This window comes from Delphinapterus leucas, chromosome 3, assembly GCF_059928025.1.
Source record: "Delphinapterus leucas isolate spDelLeu-1000000601 "Yukka" chromosome 3, BTC_Dleu_Yukka2, whole genome shotgun sequence".
NCBI classification, from domain to species: Eukaryota; Metazoa; Chordata; class Mammalia; order Artiodactyla; family Monodontidae; genus Delphinapterus; species Delphinapterus leucas.
Genome location: NC_143131.1, coordinates 63,985,425 through 64,008,539, shown reverse-complemented (window position 1 = coordinate 64,008,539; position 23,115 = coordinate 63,985,425). Strand labels below are relative to the sequence as shown.

At 37.6% G+C, this 23,115-nt stretch overlaps 1 protein-coding gene across 1 annotated transcript in view; it reads left to right on the top strand.

Annotated features, from left to right (window-relative positions):
* DMGDH (dimethylglycine dehydrogenase) overlaps positions 1-22,550 on the top strand; it is a 62,633-nt gene extending 40,083 nt beyond the window's left edge. Inside the window, 2 exon segments of the mRNA XM_089909054.1 lie at positions 13,494-13,628; positions 20,277-22,550. Coding sequence (XP_089765180.1) covers positions 13,494-13,628; positions 20,277-20,492 — 351 coding nt within the window. The 3' untranslated portion in view covers positions 20,493-22,550.
* The last annotated feature ends 565 nt before the right edge of the window (positions 22,551-23,115 follow it).

Sequence of the window (23,115 nt, the reverse complement as noted above, 5' to 3'; positions counted from 1 at the left end):
ATTGTGGAAAAGCATATTATGAGGCCAATTTATTACAGCCTAGCTCATCTATACAAATCCCACAAATATAAATGAGGTTATTCCATTGTTATGGTCTGAATGTTTGTGTCCCTCCAAAATTCATACGCTGAAGCCCTAAGCCCCATGTGATGCTATTTGGAGGCGGGGCCTTTGGGAGGAAATTAGTTCAGATGAGATCATGAGGTGGGACCTCCATGTTGGGATCAATGTTCTTATGAGAAGAAGAAGAGAGATCAGAGGTTGCTCTCTCTCTACCATCTGAGGACATAGTGAGAAGGCGCTGTCTGCCAGCCAGGAAGAGGAGGCTCATGGGGGAACCAAATTGGCCGGCACCTTGATCTTGGCCTCACCAGCCTCCAGAACTGTAAGAAGTAAACTCCTGTTGTTTCAGCTACTCCATCTGTGCTATTTTGTTATAGCAGCCTGAGCTGATTCAGACACCTATTAAGCGGTGTCTTAGTTGCTATAAGAGAACTCAATGGAGGTACAGTTAGCAGTAATATTGAAGGATAAGGATGGCAGCTGCCTTCGCTCAGGGTATTTGTTGGGATTCCAAAATTCCTGTTCTGGCCTGCCTTACGTGCTAATCAGCTAAAGTAAAGGCTGTTTCCCCATTCTATGGAAATATGTGAACACGTGAATATGAATCAGGCTAAGGAAACTTTTTTAATGCCCCTGAATCAGTTCCCAAATTCTAAGCTAAGATATTAACATAAACATGTATATTTATAGCATTAGATTTTAGGAAAAAAGAACCTCCTAAAGGGTTTTAAAGGGAATATCTTTCTGTGCATTTTCCCCATGACTTTTATTTTTATGATGTACCATCTGCCTCCAGACCAGAGAAAGCAGGTGCTTGACGTTTGGGCAGAGCCTAGCAGCAGATTGCTCCTTCTGATAACAGAAATCTTGGTTTAGCTTTGTAAAATAAGGGTGAAAATGACCTGACTCCTGAAAGCACTAAAGTTCTGTTGTTGGTCACCAGTAGGTAAATAGATAGCTGACTTTTTTGCTTCAGTGTTTGGGTATTATTGTTTGGGGATAAGGCACAAACAATCTCTTCATGTTGAAAATGGATTTTTAAAACTCTCTTTATGATTATAAGCAGGTGTAGTGTGGATTGCATATTTATTAGTTCCTTTAAATTATTTCAATAACCAAAGCTCAGCTCAAAACTAATTTAATAGATAATGATTTTGATTTATGGTATATTTTTATGATTTCTGTATTGTTGGTTCTCATTGTGGTGTCATAAAGTTAATTTCTAATGCTTTCATTGGGTGAAGGTCCATGCAGCACAAGGACCTGGACCTAATCAAGCCAGTCTTTTTTAATTACCATGACTCAGGTCGTTAGTGGGCATCAAGCTAACTGTAGCAATGCTTGCTAATTTCCAAGACAGGTGAATAGGTTGGATCAGCTTCGTTTCAAGCCTATTTGGTGGTCTCGCAACAATTTTATCTTAGTTTTGTAGCAGTCTCTAATGTAAAACAGGTTCCTGGAAAACTTATTTATATTATAAACTGAACTGTGTCACTTGGTAATTCAAGCCCTGTGCCTCAAAACAAAAATGTTACCCAACCTGGCTTCATACAACATTTTAAAGAATAATATAATGCAAGTCCATATTGCTTTGGAAAATTGGTGTTATATGAAAACTGAAGCAGCAAATACAGGGGAATATTTGTATTTAATACCAATCAGAACAAAACAAAACCCTAAACCCTGACATTTTACAATAGTTTAAAATGAATTCTTTTCTTATCCTTCAAAGTAAATATGTAGACTTCACTGCTCGGCCCTTAAGTGTTTCCACAGTGATTGTGTAAGCCATAATATGAAGAGAAATACAGAGATGCAGGCTGTGTCAGAGTTAGGAGGACCACTGGAGATCACTCAGCACCACCTTTTCATTTGAGGATGAGGAAACTGAAGCGCAGAGAAGTGACCTAGGTGCTGTCCTGTGTGTTGGCCCAGGTTGAACTCTGACCTCCCTGCAGTGCTCTCTCACCCACCACTTTTCCCAGCCAGGCCCTTTCCCATAATGGGCTTATCAGCCTTGAAAAACTGCCCCCAAATTTTCTGGTAACATGTATCATAGAATCTGCATGGCTACATTTTATCGATGAATACCTCCCACAGTTATGATTTTGTTATAAGTAATTTTGTGTTTTGTGGTACGATCAGAATAGCTGCTTTGGCCATTTTAAGAAGGAAAGTGGGTGGGTGAGGAGATGGACCATCTGACCTCATTAGGCTGAACTGTTCTTATCAAAACTGGTACAAAAGTAGGGAAAAGAAAACTGGAGTATTGGGGACATCTCAGATCGTAAAGATGGCATTTGCCTTCCTTGACTCTTAGAGTTGTCTGAGCCTTGGTCTCCCTATGGTTTGGGCTTATGTGAAGCAAATACGGACGTGTGTATACATTCATTCATCTGGTCAATATTAATTAAGTACCATTTATTAAACACCTCGCTAGGCCACAGGTCTAAAAGTTAAAGATACAGCTCCTGACGGCTCTCAGATCTCATGAAGCTTGGAACAAATGGAACTTTGGGAACTAAAAGCTGTAGGATGCATTCTTAACCTTAATTCTGAAAATACTGTTCTTCATGAGGAGGGTTGTGTAGTAGTGCGTATCAGTACTGTCTTGTAAAGAGTGAGCATAGGGTCCTGACAGGAAGCGTTAAGCACAACTGTGAAACAGGTAAAAATAACTGAATATTTCCTGTTAAGTCTTCTCAGCTAAAACCCCTTTACCTGAAACAAGTCATATCATTGTGCTTAATAGTATTATAATTTGTTCCAGAGGAAGTTACTTTTGGGGGAAAAAATTAGTGGCTTTCTTTTTTTTAGTTGGAAATGAAAGAAATGCATTAATTAAAAGCAAAAGGAAAATCAGCTGCCTTAGGTTGCAGTCATAAGTATTCTTGGAATTTTCCTCTTGGAATTACTGAATCTATCCATTTCCAGATAACCCCAGCCAAGAGCCACAGAGAATCAAATACTAAGGGTAATGTGTTAAGAGCAGAAGGATTTTTTTTTTTTCTATAAGATCCCCCCACCCTTTCTCTCTCTCCCTCTCTTTTCCTGTCTTGAGTTTCTAACCAGCAGAAACAGAATAAAACGTGATATATATTAACCACAACTTAGAAGACAGTATTGATTCTAGAAATTACAGGGTCTCTCTTTAAGGAAAGATGATTTAAAGCATAACCATTCAGTAGGCAAAGCAAAACAAAAGGATGGTAAAGAGGCAAAACCCTCACCACCAGGCCGACTGCATCCAAGTATTCAATAAATATTAGTAAAACATCGAAGTGGAAATAAATCATTGTTCACAGACAACCAGTTAGAAAGGAATTTCTAGTATGTGATGGTGGTGAAAGTACCCAGCTCTGGGGAAATTCTAGGTAAATGGTAATAAGATTTGAGGAGGCAAAACATTTTCAGCGACTCTCAGTCCTGGCTGCATGCCACAGTCATCTGAAGTAGGATTCCTTTATTCGTGCAAAATCCTTTAAAACATCCCAAGGCTCAGGCTGCATCCCAGATCAATTTAAAAAGAAGAGCTGGGGTAGAGACTCAGGCAGCAGTATTTTTTTTTAATTCCCCAGGTGATTCCAAAAAAGATTGAGAATGATTGTTTTTAGGCCCGTGATTTTCAACTGGCTGAACGTTACCATCTTGAAGAACTTAAAAGAAAAATTACCTGATGCCTTACCCCCAGTCGTTCTCAAAGTGTGGTTCACAGACCAGCAGCATCAATGTGACTTCAGGATTTATTAGAAATGCAAGTTATTGGGCACCATGCCAACCCCCAAAATCAAACTCTGGGGATGGGGCTGGCAATCTGTTTTAACAGGCCCTCCACGTGATTCTGATGAATGCTGAAGTTCGAGAACACTGACCTGCCCAAACCAATTGGATCAACCCTGGGGGTGGGGTCTGGTTTCTTGTTTTTATTATGCAATGAAGATTGAGAACCACTGTCTTAGTTATTTTAACCTCATACCTGCTTATGGTCCTATGCATACAGGAAAGCAGAAACACAGCCTGGTCAGACAATTGGCTACGAGTTAATATATTCTGTCCCAAATCTTTTTCTTTTTTTGAATAAATTTTTTAAAAATATCACCAAATTCTAGCTCTGTGACCTTGGCAAAGCTATTTTACTTCATTTTCCATCTGGGATTGCTAGTCTGTAAAATGAGGGCTCCCTTCCATGTCTAAAATTCTATGAAATACCACCTTGCACAGTGGTCGAAGACACTTGCTATGTTATCTGTATGAGCCACACGATTGTATTATTTTAATTAAGCCATCCTTAGTCTCTTACCCATTTCTGTTGCTGAATGATAAAGGGAGAAAAAAAGAAAAGGAAGTAAAATCTAGTCTGAGATCTAGTTTATCATTCTTGAAACATCTGTCAGAGCACATTAAACTAACAACCATTGAATCACTGTCCTCATATATATCCAATTTCTGTTATGAAACAATACTCTGTTCCCAGCCTAAAAGCTTAAGTGTGCTATTTAGCTGACTGCTTTCTAATTTGGAAGTCTATGGAAACCCTGGGCTAGGAATGAATTGAAGTAATTCTTTAGATTGCTTTTATTTTATTGTTGTTATTTTAACAGCTTAACATGCAATAAATTGACATTTAAAGTATACCAGCTAGACACTCAGATCTGTAGAACAAATAAATTAACGTGTACCCTATCGCTAGCATTGCATATATCTGAATGAATAGAATACCAAATACAAAAGGTAGAACAAGTCCAAAGTCAAGAAATAAAAATTTTTAAAAAATTTCATATCATTCTAGAGATAAGGAAGATCAAAGAATGTCATCTGCGTGATAAAATGATCCTACTAAGCATCAAAGAACAGACAAGCTGATAATCAGGAAATTTAAGAGAAATATTATTAATAACTAAAATTACAGTTGCATTTGCAGCTCTATAAACAGATGGCACGTATAGGAAAGATGAAAAATATAACATGTAAACTCAGTGCACAGATGGGGCAAAAGGAATAAAATTTAAAAATGGAACTTGGAGGGGATATATGTATACATATAGCTGTCTAATAGTGACTTTCAAAGAGCAGAAGTTTTTAATTTTTGAATTTTTAAAGTTCTTCTCAACTTGTTCTTTTGTGGACCATGCTCTTCATGTTGTATCTAAAAAATCTTTGCCTAACCCAAAGTCACAAAGATTTTCTGCTGTTTTCTCCTAGATGTTTTATCATTTTTTTAGAGCTGTGGTTTATTTTTAGTTAATTTTTCTATCTGGTAAAAGATATGGATTGAAGTTTATTTTTTAGCATATAGATGTCCATTTGTTTACAGCACCATTTGTTGAAAAAGGCTGTATGTTCAAATGGCATTGCCTTTGTACCTTTGTCAAAAAACAGTTGCCCGTATATGTTTAGGTCTGTCTCCGGACTCTACTGTGTTCTATTGACCTATTTATCTTTCCTGATAATGATACCATACTGTCTTGATTACTGTAGCTTAAATGAGGTTGTGATAGTCACGCAACTTTGCTGTTCTTTTACAATGTTGTTTTAGTTATTGTACGTCCTTTGCATTTCCATGAATCAAAAAGCTTGCTGGGATTTTGACTGGAATTGCATTGTATCTATAGGTCAGTTCAAGTCTTCTAACCCATGAATGAGGTATATCTCTCTGTTTATTTAGGTAATCTTTAATTCCAAAGATGTTTTGTAGTTTATAGTTCTTGCATATCTTTTTACAGATCTATCCTTAAGTATTTTGTATTTTGATACTACTGTAAATGGCATTTTAAATTTCAAGTTTCAGGTGTTTACTGCTAGTGTATAGAAAACAATGCGTTTTGTATATTGATCTCACATTCTGTAACTTTGTTAAACCCACTTAGTAGTTCTAGTACTTTTTTGTGTAGTTCTCTTTTTTCTTTCTTTCTTTTTTTTTTTTTTTTGTAGATTCCATTGGATTTTCTACATGGACAATTGCATTGTATGAAAATAAAGCTTTTCTTTGTCTCTTTTCTAATCTGGATGCCTTTCAGTTCTTTTTCTTGCCTTATTGTACTGGTTAGATCCTCTACTGGTTGAAACTGCAACAAAGTTAAATAGAAGTGGTAAGAGCAGACACACTTATCTTGTTTCCTGATTTTAGATGGAAAATATTCATCATCATCATCAGTCTTTCATCATTAAGTATGATGTTTGCTGTAGGTTTGTTTTTCATAGATGCTCTTTATCAGGCTGAGGACATTCCTTTCTGTTCTTAGCACTAAAAGTTTGGGTTTTTTGTTTTTTGAATTAGGAATATTAGATTTTGGCAAGTGCCTTTTCTGCATCCATTGAGATAATCATATGGTTTTTCTTTTTTACTTTGTTATATGATGAATTACATTTATTCTCAAATGTTAACCTAATTTTGGCATAAAACCCACTTAGTAATGATGTATTATGTTTTTCTATGTTATTGGATTTTTTTTTTTTTTTTTTGCGGTACGTGGGCCTCTCACTGTTGTGGCCTCTCCCGTTGCGGAGCACAGGCTCCGGATGCGCAGGTTCAGCGGCCATGGCTCACGGGCCCAGCCGCTCCGCGGCATGTGGGATCTTCCCGGACCAGGGCACGAACCCGTGTCCCCTGCATCGGCAGGCGGACTCTCAACCACTGCGCCACCAGGGAAGCCCTATGTTATTGGATTTTATTTGATAATTTTTAAAAGAAATTTTGTAGCTCCATCCTCCTTATAGGATATGTTACAGCTTGAAATTATTTTGTTCATTTTTCTTGATCTTTTGACATAAACTTCTTGAGTAGAGGTTCTGGCAATACAAAATACATCTTGTTTACCATTTTATCCCAAACACTTATCAGGGCTGGCACATAGCAGATGCAGATAATGCCAGAGAAGTACTGGGACCTCATCAGGAAGGGTCTCATCTGCCAGGCTAGGAAATTTGGAGTGTATCCTGGAGACACTGAGAAGCCTTTGAAGGGTTTTGAGTAAGGAGTGACATTCTGATGATGGAAAACAGATTAAAAGGGAATTACCCTGGTGACTGGAAGATCACTTTACCCAATTATTGAAGAAATCTAGTGGAGAGATGTTGAGGGCTTCAACTAAGGCAGTGGCCATAGGATAGAGAAGAAAGAGGTAGGAGTGATAAAAAAGAGGTAGGCTGGAGACCACATGAAGGACTATTTGTGAAGGGAGTGGAAAGTAGGATCTAGGATATTGTTAATGAACTAGGAAACACAGGTGGGATGTGATTCAGAGGTTGGAAGGACTTGCGAGGTTGGAGGCTATGGAACAGCTAAATGGAGAGTCTCAGTGGCAGCTGAGCACATTGGTTTGGAGACCTCTGCTCTGAAAGTATGGATTTGGATCACTGATATATATATATATATATATATATATATATATATATATAGGTGGCAATTAAAGCCAGGGGAATGCTGGGACCCCTCTTCTATAACATCCTGTACTTATCTCTACCATGATATTTTTACACCCCATAATATTGGCTGCCTCCTTAGCTAGAATCTGAGCTCCTTGGGGACAGAGGCCAAGAATCCTCAGGGCTGGTCCTGTGTCCAGTAATTCTTACGGGTTTAGTAAGTATTTGAAGGGTCTGAACCATGGCTCTGCCACTAACCTATTCAAAAACTAAAGTTGCTTAACCTAAAAGCACTTCAGTTTTATCAACTGTAAAATGAAGAAAATATCCACCTTATAAGTTTGTTATAAATATTAGATGAGCTAAAGAACATTTGATACCTCAATAAATGTTAGGTCCCTTCCATCTTATTGAATGGAATCTAAAACAAATCTTTTATGGAAAACCAACTATAGATAAAACCCTTTCAGTTTTTTGAAGACTCCAGCTTCATTTCTTTGTGTTTTTCTTATTTCCTTTAAGAAATAAATAATAATTTACTTTGCATTTAGGCTTGAGTGCTCTCCTTAAAACACCAAATGGGCAATTGTTCTTCACTGTAGTCTAGAGAGATGAAAGCTATTATGAAAACCCTATGTTCTAATTGTTGCTAATGCAGTTAAGCCTAAAAGTACATCTGAATCCCTTTGCTGTACACCTACCTGAAACTGACACAGCATTGTTAATCAACTATGCTTTAATTTAAAAAAAAAAAGTACATCTGACAAAGCCACAGGTCCGTTCCACTGTTTTCCTAAAGTACATCTGACAAAGCCACAAGTCAGTTCCACTGTTTTCCTGTGAATCATAAGACTCAAAGACTGAAAAGTAAATATTTTCTTAATATTGAATCTAGTAAAAGTCATAAAACACATAATGGGAGCTATTTTCATTTTGAAACATCTAGTTTGGTTTGGATGCAATTAATGAATTATTGGCCTGGCTTGGGAATCATATTTTAAATATTTTCTCCAGGTTTCAATGTATCCACACCTTTCTATGGGTTAATAGAGTCCCTTTTCTAGTTATATTAAAGACTTTTTTGAGAAGGAATACTTAATTGATTAGTGGTTTTGGTTAGAAAAATGCTAGATAAATTGTTTTAAATTGCCAAGAGCACAGAATAAAAACTGTGAATGTGAGAGTATTCATTTCCAGTCAGTAATAGACTGGACTTGCTACACTCATAATTTAATATTTTGCTAATAAAGAGATAGAGAAATTGTGGTTATTATAAACTTACATGGAATGTTACAAAGTTCTGCATAGAGGAGAAGGAAGCAAGAATTGGGAAGCCTGGATTCGAGGTTTGGTAATAACTCACTTTGTCACTTTGGGCAAGAACGTTAACTCTGGGCCTTAATTTTCTCATATGAAAAATGACCTTGGACTAAGTTTTCTGCCTGCTTAAAAACTTCTATGATTCTAACTGTGTGACTATGAAATGAATGATGGTATAATTTGTCTTGATGGGGTGGTGGGCCGGTCAGATCCATTCCCCCAAATGAACGAATCCAGTATATGGCTTCATCAGTTTAACTGCGAGACAAACACAGATGCACCTGCTATTTGACAAATGACCAGAGAAAGTTAAGGTTCACATGGACCGCAGGTTAGTCAGGGCCACGTGCTTTCCAAAGGGAGTCCCATGAGGACTGTTTTTAATGAATGATTCCTGGCCTCATTTTAAATAAGGAACTTTTCAGGAATGTGTTGAGGGACAGCAGCAGAAATCTATCACCCAGATTTTCGTCTCTGCTCTGCCACTGACAATAGTTGGTGACCACCGGGTCTCTCTGCAGCTCTCTTCAGGTCTGCAAACACGGGAGCATGATTCCACAACCAGTGCTGTGCCTGGTTTCTAAGGGGGGCTTTCTTAGGACCCAGGATGTTACATTGATTCTCTTATCCCTTTGGAAACTTTTGACATTTAGATTAAAAGGATTTTGGCCAAAAATTCAATCAAACTGATGACTGCTTTGAATTTTCTGATGGATTTTGACTCTAAATATGGAACAGAAGAGGTCCCAAACTAGGTTTTTATCATTTCTCTCCTGGTTTGTAAGAGCCCACCACCCAGAGTTCGTATCAGAACCTTCCTTCCACTGCTGCTGTCGAATTCGCTTTAGCTACACATCTGAAAGTTCTCCATTGCTCTGAGAATCCCAACCCAAAATATACTGGTTTAATTTATTTCATTTCCATGTGCTTTTCGATAATATGTGTGCTTTTAATAAAGCTAGTAAGAGATGAGGAGTTACATTTCACTTAAAATCTACTTAATGTTTTCATCTATGTGGATGTTATATTTAGGATGCATCACAGGTGGCTGCTTTAATGGCTCTTACTGCTTCTTAAAAATTAATAGATTAGAAATATAAGCCAAAATTATTTTAAGGTATAATCTCAGTGCCCCAGAAGTGTTTCTCAAAGACATTAACAGCTATTTATGTAGTTAATTTGGTAGTGACTCATTAAGAAATACATTTCTGTTCTCAGGTCATTCTGAAGGCACCAATTTTAATCTCAGCACTTAACCTTCAGACACATTTTCCTCTCTCATTTATAATAATAACTGTATAATAAAGTCTGCAATCTTGGGAGGAAAGCCAAGCAACATGAGAATGAAATGCTATCGCCCCACTTTTAAATCTTCCCAAGTCAGGCCCAAGGTTAGCCTGGGAAGGGAGAACTGTCTCAAGGGGCAGGTGTCACTTCTTATCTGTGTTTTAAGTATGTGTTCCTTACTTTTAATTAGGTTTTTGTTGTTGTTGTTTGAGTATTGTTTTCATTCATGTCTAAGGACGATATTGCTGACAAGATCACTTCCTAATTCAGGGATATACAGATATAGAGATTAAATTTCATTAATATTAACCTTCAGGGTGTTTTCAAATCCTTTCACATAGTACAAAAATATTATTGTGTAGTGAATGTCATTCAAGATAGGTTAGGCTACCTAGAAATAATTTTTTAATTAATTAATTTTTTATTGAAGCATAGTTAATTTACAGTGTTGTGTTAGTTTCAGGTGTACAGCAAAGTGATTCAGTTATACATATATATGTATTCTTTTTCAGATTTTTTTCTCACATAGGTTATTACAGAATACTAAGTAGAGTTCCCTGTGCTATACAGTAGGTCCTTGTTGTTTATCTATTTTATATATAGTAGCGTGTATATGTTACTCCGAAATTCCTAATTTATCCCTCCCTCCCCCCTTCCCCTTTGGTAACCATAAATTCATTTTCTATGTCTGTGAGTCTGTTTCTGTTTTGTAAATAAGTTCATTTGTATCATTTTTTTTAGATTCCACATGTAAGTGATATCATATATTTGTGTTTCAAAATAATTTAAAAGAAACGTTCTTTAGAGTATTTACATCAGCTGTTCCTGCCAGTGATAGACTCCAGGCACAGCCATTTAAAAAATGCGTATGGATAAAATCTAAAGGTGCTGACTTACATAACCGAGCCTCAGGAAAGACCCTTAACTTTGTTGGGCCTTCTCTTCATAAGCTGGGGATAAAATGATCTGTCTTATAGGAATCTTAATGAGGATTGTAAAGCCCTCAGCAGAGCGTCTGGCACATAGCAAGTGCCTAATAAATTGTAAATATTATTAATATTACTTATTTACTACTTTAATTTTTGAATTAAATTAGTAACTTAATTAAATTAATAATGAATTAAATTATTTTTTAAATATTTACTATAACTTTTCTCTTTTAAAGGAAGTTTTCTGGGGTGCCCATCTTTCCTATTTCTTATGATTAACTGGTACCTTATGTTCCTGCTTAGACTTTGGTAAAATTATGAATTTGGCAGAGTTAGACTCCCCTTCCAGCACTTCTTATTCCCCCCACCCCCATGGCATCCACCCCAGCAGTTCTCGTCCAGCACCCCCTAGAGCCCCCATTTCTGAAAGCTTTGGATATGGCAGCTTTCACCACAGTCCCTCTGAAGGTGTGGCAGATGTTGGCTTAAGAGGCTCAGTGAAGGCAGCTCAAAATAGATGAAAAGAATGGGGCTGGGACTTCTGAGATCTTGGTTGAGCGTCTTTGGCTAAATTAGCTCACTTCTTTTCGACCCCAGATCCACCATCTGTGGATTGTTGGGAAGATTGACTTAAAAGCGCAAGGACTTTTGGAGAAGGGTATGCAGACAGTAGTTATCATGAAGCCTCATCTTTCAAACTCAGTTCAAGCTGCTTCCTCCATAAAACTGTTGCTGACAGAATGCTGCTCCAGCCCCCCTCTCACCCTAGATAGAACTGATCATACGCCTTCTTGAGCTCCCACTGTACATGCCCCTATCATAGCAACTGTTTGTTTGCATTTCTGCCTTAGACATGCATTAGACAGTTTTTGTTTTAAATTTCCAAAATGTTGTGATTTTCACACTCTCATAAAACACACAGAAGCAACAGTGAATCATGTTTCAAATTGGTATAGCTGATTTGTATACTATCGCTGTCATATTCTACCATGTTTCCAGTAATCTCAAATCATTCCTTTTTCCTCTGATATGTTAAAACATTGAGGAGATAAAATAATTTCAGTGCTGGGCATATTGTGATGTGGAAGGAAGGGGTCACATCTCCTCAGGGACCTCTCAGAGGCTACAAGACCCTGTTGTATTTAGCTCTGAATATCCTGTATCTAGTATCTGATACATAGCAGGGGCATAACAACAGCTGAGTAAATAATTGAAAGAATATTCTTTAATAGGGACTCAGGAGGACCCCAAACCTTCAAGATCTAAATGAATCTCTATCAGCAAAGATTCAGATTTCATAATAGGAGCTGAGGAAGCTATTCAGGATCTCTCAGCATTCCACAAGACACACTATATAGTGCTTGGCCACTCCAGGATTGTGTGCTTTTCCACACAATAAAGTGTTTTTTTTTTTTTTCATTGCAATCATTGGCTTCCTATATAGATAAGAACACTAAAAAGCATCCCTGTCATCATGTATCCATGATAGCAAGTCTTCTTTTAAAAATCTACCAAGAGGGGCTTCCCTGGTGGCGCAGTGGTTGAGAGTCCGCCTGCTGATGCAGGGTACACGGGTTCGTGCCCCGGTCCGGGAAGATCCCACATGCCGCGGAGCCATGGCCGCTGAGCCTGCGCGTCCGGAGCCTGTGCTCCGCAATGGGAGAGGCCACAACAGTGAGAGGCCCATGTACCGAAAAAAAAAAAAAGAAAAAGAAAAATATATATATATACCAAGATAGCAAAAAAATTTTGTTGTAGCATTCTTTCTGTATTTAGATAAACATAATTTAACTGTAACGAACTTTGGTTTGTTATGACTTGTGTTATCATGAATTTATCCTACATAAGAACTCAAATGAACCAAGCTCTTCCTGTGTTTGTTGTTTTGTTCTCCCCAAAAGGAAAAAAAAGGTTGAAAAGCACAGCATTACAGAATAAGCTCTTTGATCAAAATGTCTGTGTTTGACTAATTTTGTAACCCAGGGCCCAGCATGATGCCTCCCACACAGTAGGGGCTCAATAAATTTCTTGAATGAATTAACGGTGCAACCCAGTAGGTTAATGCATCCCGGGGACCATTATTCTGAAGAGGGAAAAAATGTAGGCATTTTGGAGTTGCTTTGGCATCACATTTCAAAAAAGTGAATTTCCTTCTTAGGAAAGACTTACTTTAGGTAGAAACTGAGTCGCGCCATGCTCACTGTCCACCGTTCCCACTGTCCAGAACCAGTAGATACAAGGGTCCCTTTCATAACCCACCATCTCAATATCATGCCTTACATTTTTCTGCCTAGGTAGTTCTGGTAAAATTGTTATCACAAGTTATTACCCTTAAGTCTAACCTCTTCTGAAAGAATAGATGTCATTCAGGGACTAAGAAATATTTGTCTAGACGTTTGATCCAATCTGTATTTTTATTTAATGTGTAATTGGCAAGAAAATAGCAAAGACAAATTTAAATGCTTGCATCTCTAACCTTGTCACAGTGTCTGAGTATTCATTCATCATCATTATCTTGGATTCCTGCAGCCAGCAGACTTCATAGGAAAGCAAGCACTGAAACAGATTAAAGCCAAGGGGCTGAAACGGAGACTGGTCTGCCTCACCTTGGCAACGGACGATGTTGATCCGGAGGGAAATGAAAGCATCTGGTATGGTGGCAAGGTGAGTGCTGAGGACCCATAGCGAGGGGCCACTGCAGTGTTTCTGCAGCAGAAACTCCCTGTCTCTCCGTTTACAGTTTTTTGCTAGTTATTTATCTATTGGTGAGATGACACTCTTTTGAATTCTGAAGTGACATTCAAGAAACAGAAATTACTTAACTGAAAGGAAAATGAAATGCTGCTCATTTTGGAAAACATGATATTCTATATGGTTTAATGAAAGAAAATAAACTGCAGGACTTGAAATACATTGGACAATGAGGAAGGTATGATTTAGAAGGTAAAATGACCTCTTGGCTCACCACATCTATATCTGTGAATGCAAGAGAGAGATTTTATAAAGAATTTAGTATTCTGACTTAGCTCCTCAGGGATCTTTCAGGAGGAAACAATTCGTACCTTAGCACATTAGCAGAAAACAATTTCCAAATGAAAACATCTATGACGAGAGAGGGTTAAACCTTAGTAAATAAAGGGAAAAGTGGAAATCCTTTGGTTCTTCAGGAGGAGTAAGACTACCTTCTTCTCCCTTTGGGATGCTACATTTCACTGTCTCTCTTGGTCTTCAGTAAAGCCAGAGTTAGATAACCTATCAATAGAATTTCACTTCCTCCACTTTTTATGACTATTTGTAAAACCCAATTTGGCTCAATGTTTTGCTGTGTTTTGGCTGGTGTTATCAGGCAGGGCTTATCAGGCAGGGACACTCAGCTTAGATTAGACCATGTGGCGACCACAGGGCCTTCAAGACTCATCTAAACATTTGCTCTGTATTGAGCAGGTTCTGCTTGGTCAACACCCAAATACTCGGAGATTCTATTCCCAGGTTGTTTTTTTTTTCCTTACGCACTACAACCTACTTAATACTTGTTTTCATTTTCCCCATCTCTTCAGTGACAAAACGAGCACTGGAGGAGGGGAGAGCCAGTGGCGTCAATCCCAGCCTTTGGATTACTAAAGATAGGGCCATTTGGGCTGAGGCAGGGGTCAGTTTGACATGGAAATATCATCTACAGAGTTCCTACTAGTGCTGGATATTTTTATGTACTCTCATTTACTTTTTAAAAAATATTTATTTATTTAATTTATTTTTTTGTTTGCATTGGGTCTTAGCTGCAACATGCGGGCTCTTCATTGTGGCACGCGAGATCTTTCATTGCGGCGCTCAGGCTTCTTTCTAGTGTGGTGCGCAGGCTCCAGGGCACATGTGCTCTGTAGTTGTGGCACGTGGGTGCCAGGGCCCGTGGACTCTGTAGTTTGTGGCACGTGGCCTCTCTCCTTGAGGCGCATGAGCTCAGTAGTTGTGGTGCACGGGCTTAGTTGCCCCATGGCATGTGGCATCTTAGTTCCCTGAACAGGGATTGAACCCACGTCCCCTGCATTGGAAGGCAGATTCTTTACTACTGGACCACCAGGGAAGTCCCTCTCTCATTTACTTTTACAACACCCCTCCGAGATATGTATGATCATTCCCATTTAAAGATGAGGCTTTGGGACTCAGAGAGATTAAGTAACTTGCTTGAGGTTACACAGCTATGACATGTGATTGACGAAGCTGATTTCTGACTGAGGTACAGTTGGACTTTGAATTCTTATCCTTTCTTCTAAGACATGCTGAATACCCCCATTTGCTCTCTTCTTTGTCTCTGATGGCCCACTGTATTCTCCTAAGCACTTCATTATATACCCACAGTTCTTGCACATCTAAGTAACAGGTAGATGTTATAGTTTTAGATTCTATGAAGCCAATAGATCTTTTCTCAGATTTGAAGCTCTTTCTCAAATGCCTCACCTTTAATTGTGTTGCTGCTCTTCTGTTTGAACCATTCCTACTCTTACCTCCTGGTCTCCACTTTCTGTTTCTGTTCTAGATCTCTGGTTCAGCCCTCTTTTCTTTTCTTTTTTTTTTTTTTTTTTTTTTTTGCGGTACGCGGGCCTCTCACTGTGTGGCCTCTCCCATTGCGGAGCACAGGCTCCGGACGCACAGGCTCAGTGGCCATGGCTCACGGGCCTAGCCGCTCCACGGCACGTGGGATCTTCCCGGACCAGGGCACGAACCCGTGTCCCCTGCATCGGCAGGCGGACTCTCAACCACCGCGCCACCAGGGAAGCCCCAGCCCTCTTTTCTTAATATGTTCTTTCTCTGATTTAAGATTTGCCCACGATTTCCACTGATAACCACGTCTGCCATTAAGTAACTGCTTGAGCCTCTCTGGGTCTCAGTGTTCTCACCTACAAAATGAAGCCACTGAGTGAGATAATGTCTAAGGTTCTTTCCACCTCTAATTAATTTTTCCCTGGTCGTTACACTTCCCTCACCTCATCTTTTTATTCTACATTTTTCACTCTATTCTCATCCAACTATCTCAGTCTTCCTAATACGGTCTGCACTCATACTTCTACTGATAGTCTGTTTTACTTGGCCATGGAATGAACGAGAAGCTCTGTCATAACATTCTGTATGCAACCCCACATCGACCATGATCAACTGACAGATTTTTAGTCATCTTAAATGTGACCATACCCAAGTTAAAAAACTGGAAACCTGTACCTTAAACTTATACAATGTTATATGTCAATTGTATCTCAACAAAGCTGGAAAAAAAGAAGAACCCTGGAAACCCAAGCTCCATTTATTTTTATTGAAGTATAATTGCTTTACAATGTTGTGTTAGTTTCTGCTATACAATGAAGTGAATCAGCTATATGTATACATATATCCCCTCCAAGTTCCATTTTTAAATTTTATTCCCTTTGCCTCATTTGTGCACTGTGTTTACACATTATATTTTTCATCTTTCCTATACATGCCACCTGTTTATAGAGCTGCTAATGCAATTGTAATTTTAGTTATTAGTAATATTTCTCTTAAATTTCCTGATATCAGCTTGTCTGCTCTTGGATGCTTAGTAGGGTCATCATTTTATCATGCAGATGACCCTCTTAGATCTTCCTTATCTCTAGAATGATATGAATTTTTTTAAAATTTTTATTTCCTGAATTTGGACTTGTTCTACCTTTTATATTTGGTATTCTATTCATGCAGATATTTTCAATGCTAGCGATAGGGTACATGTTAATTTATTTGTTCAACAGATCTGAGTTCTAGTATGTGACAGCAATATTCTAGGCACTAAGGATGCAGCAGTGAACAAAACAGACAAGAATCTCTGCCCCTATGGAGCTTATATTCCAGGAGAGGGAGAGATAAACAATGAACATAAAATAAAATAAATAGCATGTCAGAGGGCAATGAATACTTTGGGGAAAAATAAAGTCTAACTGGGAGATGGGCAGTGCTAGAGGGAGGGATTATGATTTTAAGTAAGGCTTTATATAAAAAAATCAAGGCATAAGTGTGGGCATGAGAGGGGCTTTAATTAGTTATAAAAGCAGCTTTGCTGGGAAGTAAGTTTTGAAGAAAAGGTTTTTGAGGAAGGAAGTTTGAAGAGTTTAGAAAGTCTTCTTTTTCATTATTAATAAACTAAAACACACAGGGACAGCCAAAGAAACATAATATATCATCCAATTTAAATTATGTTTCCTCTTTCAAAGGTTATTTACCATGTTATCTTCTCTAAGTCTGTTACAGGCGTCTTTAAGTCTCATAATGAAGAGAAGAATGAGACAAGGCTAAAACTAAGTGAGGATTGTTTACATTGGTAAAAAGAAGGCTGATGTTTGATTTCACAAAGAATATGAGAATCTACTAGGCAAAGGGTGAGGGTGGTTTGTTCTTGTGATTCACTGAGCAAAACGAGGCAATAGATTTAATTGAATCTGGAAGATTTTAAGGTCGAATGATATAGAATTTATGCCAGGAAAAACCTTTCCCTGGAGACTTAGTAATAAGATATAAGGAAAGGCCAGTTTTCTAAAATACTTTGGACCACCAACCCCCGGATTAGAGAGAAATTAAAGGAGAAATGAAAGTAATCAAGCAGAAAGCAAAGCATTCAATAAATATTTTAAGAATAGCACGCACAAAATAAACATGCTATTTCTTTAAAGTTACTAATGCAGAAATAACTGCAAGAAGAATCACTGCCGAGATTTTAAGAGATGGGAAGGCCCAAGGAGATGGGGCACGCAGCCTCTAAAAAGTGATTGTAGGTTTTTTATCCAGTGAGTTAGGGGATTTGACCAAGAGATTCGTTCAGGATTCTTCCTGTTTTCTTAAGATGCCCAAGAAAACCAGGTTAACTTTCCCAGAGCTCCAAACACAAATCTCTGTTTTAGAGACTCAGAAGTGAAACCAAAGTTACCGAGAAGGTCTTTCAAAAAAGCGATGATTAAAACTCCAGCCACCCTGACCCAAATCCCAGTTTTATATCACGGAAATATGATCTAGAGGAGAAAAGCCATTTTGAAACGTGTGTTATCTCAGCAATACCTTGGCAGTTAATAATCTACCAGAGAGGAACTTTTACTAATGAATGCATTCACTTTTTTTAAATCACCATAACAAGTTCAGAAATTATGTGGAGAGCTTGTGATTTGGGGTTTCAACAAGATAATTAAAAACTGGGGCTACAGTGATAGGAGTCTGTACTTAATGTCATAAATGCATAAGAGACTAGAAATGCTATAATATGACTGTTGACTGTCGTGAGCCCTTTGCTGAGGCAGCTGAAATATCACCAGGCTGATTCATGTCCATGGATGTTTTTGAGCAGCAGCTATAAGCAGCCACTGTGCTAGACAGTAAGACTGTAAGGATTAGTGCGATGTTGCGTAGCCAGGAGAAGCCGTTTTAAGTTGGACTATGTATCATTTTGCTTTTGTTGTCTTCCTTTTACTTTTTAAAAATGTGGTGTTTACACATATACAATGGAATATTATTCAGCCATAAAAAGAAACGAAATTGAGTTATTTGTAGTGAGGTGGATGGACCTAGAGTCTGCCATACAGAGTAAACTAAGTCAGAAAGAGAAAAGTAAGTACCATATGCTAACACATACATATGGAATCTAAAAAAAAAAAAAGGTTCTGAAGAACCTAGGGGCAGGATAGGAATAAAAATGCAGACGTAGAGAATGGACTTGAGGACACGGGGAGGGGGAAGTGTAAGCTGGGACAAAGTGAGAGAGTGGCATGGACATATATACACTACCAAATGTAAAATAGCTAGCTAGTGGGAAGTAGCTGCATAGCACAGGGAGATCAGCTTGTTGCTTTGTGACCACCTAGAGGGGTGGGATAGTGAGGGTGGGAGGGAGACGCAAGAGGGAGGAGACATGGGGATATATGTATATGTATAGCTGATTCACTTTGTTATAAAGCAGAAACTAAAACACCATTGTAAAGCAATTATACTCCAATAAAGATGTTAGAAAACAAAGTGGTGTTTAAACCAGTATTGTAATTTGTTTGCATTTTACTCTGTTTTTCCTTTTCTTGCATCTTTTCCTTCAGCTAAGAGTTGTGGAAACCAGATCTAATCTTCTAATCAGGATTGTTATATAGATTTTATTTTTGGTAGCATAAGATTATTGTTTTCATCTCCTAAATTTTGATTCCTTGTTCAGTATTTTTCTCTGGTTTGCCATCCCAAGTTATCCTATTTCATCCTTGTTAATTTTGATCATTCACACAGAACTCCATGTCTCCACTCATGTGGGAAAGTTTTATCCCCCTTCTCTACCCACCTAACTCCACCTACCTTCAAAATGTAGAACAGGGCTTCCCTGGTGGCGCAGTGGTTGAGAGTCCGCCTGCCGATGCAGGGGACACGGGTTCGTGCCCTGGTCCGGGAAGATCCCACATGCCGCGGAGCGGCTGGGCCCGTGAGCCATGGCCGCTGAGCCTGTGCGTCTGTAGCCTGTGCTCCGCAACGGGAGAGGCCACAACAGTGAGAGGCCCGCGTACCGCAAAAAAAAAAAAAAAAAAAAAAGTAGAACAAATCCTGGCTTACTTATGTTGCCTACCTTGGCTTCCTGGTTATTGTTTCTCGTGTCTGTATGTTAATTCCTCAACGAGGCAGGAAGCTCATGAGGGTAGGAACCAGACCTCTACTCATTCTCCAGAATGTCTAGCAAAATGTTTTGTACATGGTAAAGCTAGAGAGGGTAAAGTTAACATTTATTTAAGTGCCTAGCAATTACCAGGAATTGTTAAATCTGTATATATTCATATAGAAGATTCACTTCACATTGACTATTGATATATTAATAGAGTTTAATTCAGCACTATTCTGGCAGGCCATTTTCTAAATGCCAGCAGGAACAGTTGACTAGATTTGCATTTGGATTTTTAGATTTTTCTCCTTTGTATATATTATTGCCATGCTAGTTTGATGGAAGAGAATTTTTTAAAGTTCAAAATGAAAATATTTGATTCTTCTTCCTATCAGATCTCTTGGCATGAAACTGAGCAAAATAGTACTAGGTATTAAGAAACTAGATGTAATTATTTAAAACTGAGAAATTTCAGAGCAACATGGATGTGTATTTTGAGAATTGTTTTTCATAAGTTTTAAACTTTCATTAAGTTTCTCAAAAAAGTGAAGTTTTCCTCCTAGTGTTATCCTCACAGACAGCATATCATAAAACTCTGTAAGTTGAACGTATCTTTTGAGAATTTTCATCTAGAGAAGAGGCACATAAAGCTGTGACCAAGATGCTGAGGATGGTAGGGTCTTGTTTTTCAGGTGGTTGGCAACACGACCTCCGGAAGCTACAGTTACAGCATCCAGAAGAGTCTGGCTTTCGCGTATGTCCCTGTAGAGCTAAGTAAAGTGGGACAACAAGTGGAAGTTGAATTATTAGGCAAAAATTACTCAGCAACCGTCATACAAGAACCCTTGGTGTTGACGGAACCAATCAGAAACCAGCTTCAGAAAAAAGGTGGAAAGGACAAAATTTGAAAAGACTTTGAGAAGACAACTGAATTATGGTTGCTATGTGATTGTACTGAAAATGATAACTGATTTGCTGGGGAATAGGGGAAACCAAAAATTTATTTCAAAATCATCAGAATCTTAAAACCATTCTCTTGTTTCCTAAGCAATATAGAATAATGGATGAGTGATCTACATTGCTGTTTCAGATGAAGAAATTTGAAGCTAATGTTTTTACTATTCTATATTGTTGTTTACGAAACTCGGCAAAACGTTTAAGTGTTTGCTAACATACCATCATTATTACAACTGAAGTAGAAAACATATAATTTTAAAAACATTTGTATGTGGTTCTTGTTAGCTGAAAACAAATTATGTTTTGTTTTGTTTTTTTTACAAATTATGTTTTACATAAAGACAAAAGCAGTATTGTTGATGGATTTACTTCATTGAAAAATACTAGTTGAATAAGGGATCATTTTAATGTTTCATAATATATCTAGGAAGAAAATAGTAAAATTTAATATTGGTATATGTAACATTTTTATTCAATTCCTTGAAATATTTACTTTCTTAATGACTTCCCTGAAAGCAGTTTTATGGGCTGTCATTATTGTCCTTTCAAAGGTTGTTTTAGAAGAGAAACTGCAAAAGAGAACAGTCTTCCAAAGGAAACGGTACTTGTAAACCTTCTGAGGTGAAGCCGAAACATAAATTGTGCCAGTACAAACACAGTCTGAATACTGAACACCTCTCTTTGGGAAAGAATTAATGCAAGTTGACATCACGTTGTGCCGTTCTGAATATCATTTCACAAACATTTGACAAAGCAGGTCAAACAAGAGCTTTAAGAGCTGACAGGATTGCCCTTAACACTGTGTACAGCAAGAAAAAAAAGCCATTTAGAAATAATTCTTTGATGTACCTCTTGAAATTATTTGGGTTTAGTTGACAGAATAAATCAAATTTTTCATAAAAGGTAGTTTGTCATTTATCATTTGTTCTACACACACACTTGCTGCCTAGGAAAAGTTCAGTAAATAGGTATTAAAGAAGCTGAATGTGAAGCATAATAAGATTCTATAGTTAGAGTAGATTTTAAAATAATTTCTTAACTTGTAAGTTTTGAAAACATGCCAAATTTACATTTAAATGTTTTATAAAAGTAATCATGTATCAGAACTCTTCAGCATGCCATTCATTTATCTTTGGTATCTCCTCTTACATGAGAAATGAAGGAAATCTTTTTGATAACAAACATTTGCTAATTATTAAGAATGTTATCCAGACCCTCTCTCCCAGTTCTGGTATAGGGTATAGGTGCTTTTCATTCTCTGCCTCTCTGTAGCCCAATTGTTAATTGTGTAAAAACTAATGAAAGAATTGAGAAAATATAATGCTACATCAGTGGCACAATTTAATAGTTACCTAAGTTGTAACTTTTCAGTAACTAGTGACTGGAAAATTATTTACATAAAATGTTATTATAGCAGACTCTAATCAAAGGAACAGTACTCAGAACTTGTGGAGAAGGCAATTGACAATGCAAAAACAAAATCTAAAGAAATGGTCGTTTGTTTTAAAAAGTCAAATTTTAAAGAATGCCAGGAGAAACAACAAAAGATGCTGATCTTACATTGCTAGTATTTGAATGCCTTCATCTTTTTCACCAATAATTGGGCACTTGTTCTAAAGCAATAGATCAAATAACGTCAAAGTTTGTTACCATTCAGCCACTTTCTCTGATTTTTAGCAGATGAAGAAAAACTTCAGAAGTTTTTACTGTATGTAATAGAAATGTATGATGAATTTTCTGATGAAGATATTTTAGTGGAAACTTTTTAACTATAGACATGTTTGAAAGCCACTATAATTGTTCCCAAAGAACCAAAGGCAGTATTGCAATTCCTGGAGTTTGTTGTGAAAGATTTTTATGAATTTCTGCCAAACTTGTCATTATGTTAAAGTCCTTTCCTAGTTGTTTTTACATCTGTTGCTCAGGTAAAAGAAACTTTTGAAATTAAAAGCTTAAAAAATGTTCTTCTATCAACTTTGTGCAAAGATAACTGGATAAATCTGGCTATACTGTCTGGTAAATATTAGTATGCAAAGAAAAAATTCAGTGAAGTCACTGCAAAGCTTAAAAACAGAAAAGTTTTATTATTCACAGGCAACAGACCACTTTATTACAATAGACCGATTTGTGGGTATAAATATTTTCCTTTTTCAAAACTACTTAATATAATTTAAAAATATTAACCCCTTGCTTTTTCATACTATAACATTTATTTTATTTCTATTTTTCTTATTTATTACTGGAATGACTATATATTCAAAGTTAATAGAAACTTTTCACTCTTTGCATTTCTTTTCTGGTTGTTATTATTTCATTTTGTGATTATTACTAAAAATAATTGTGTCATGTAAAAGGGGCAGAGAATCGTTAAAAAATGGTCATCCAGGGTGGCTTCTTCGCTCACAAGTCTGGCACCTCACTAAGGTTGATGGCAACACCTGGGGCTGGCAGGGCACCTCTCTCCATGTGGCTTCACTGTGTGACTAACTTGCCAGGTAGTTCAGAGGAGGGAACTTAACATGGAGAACCAGCAAGGGATGCCAGCTGCCAAGCTGACACTAGGACCATACAGGG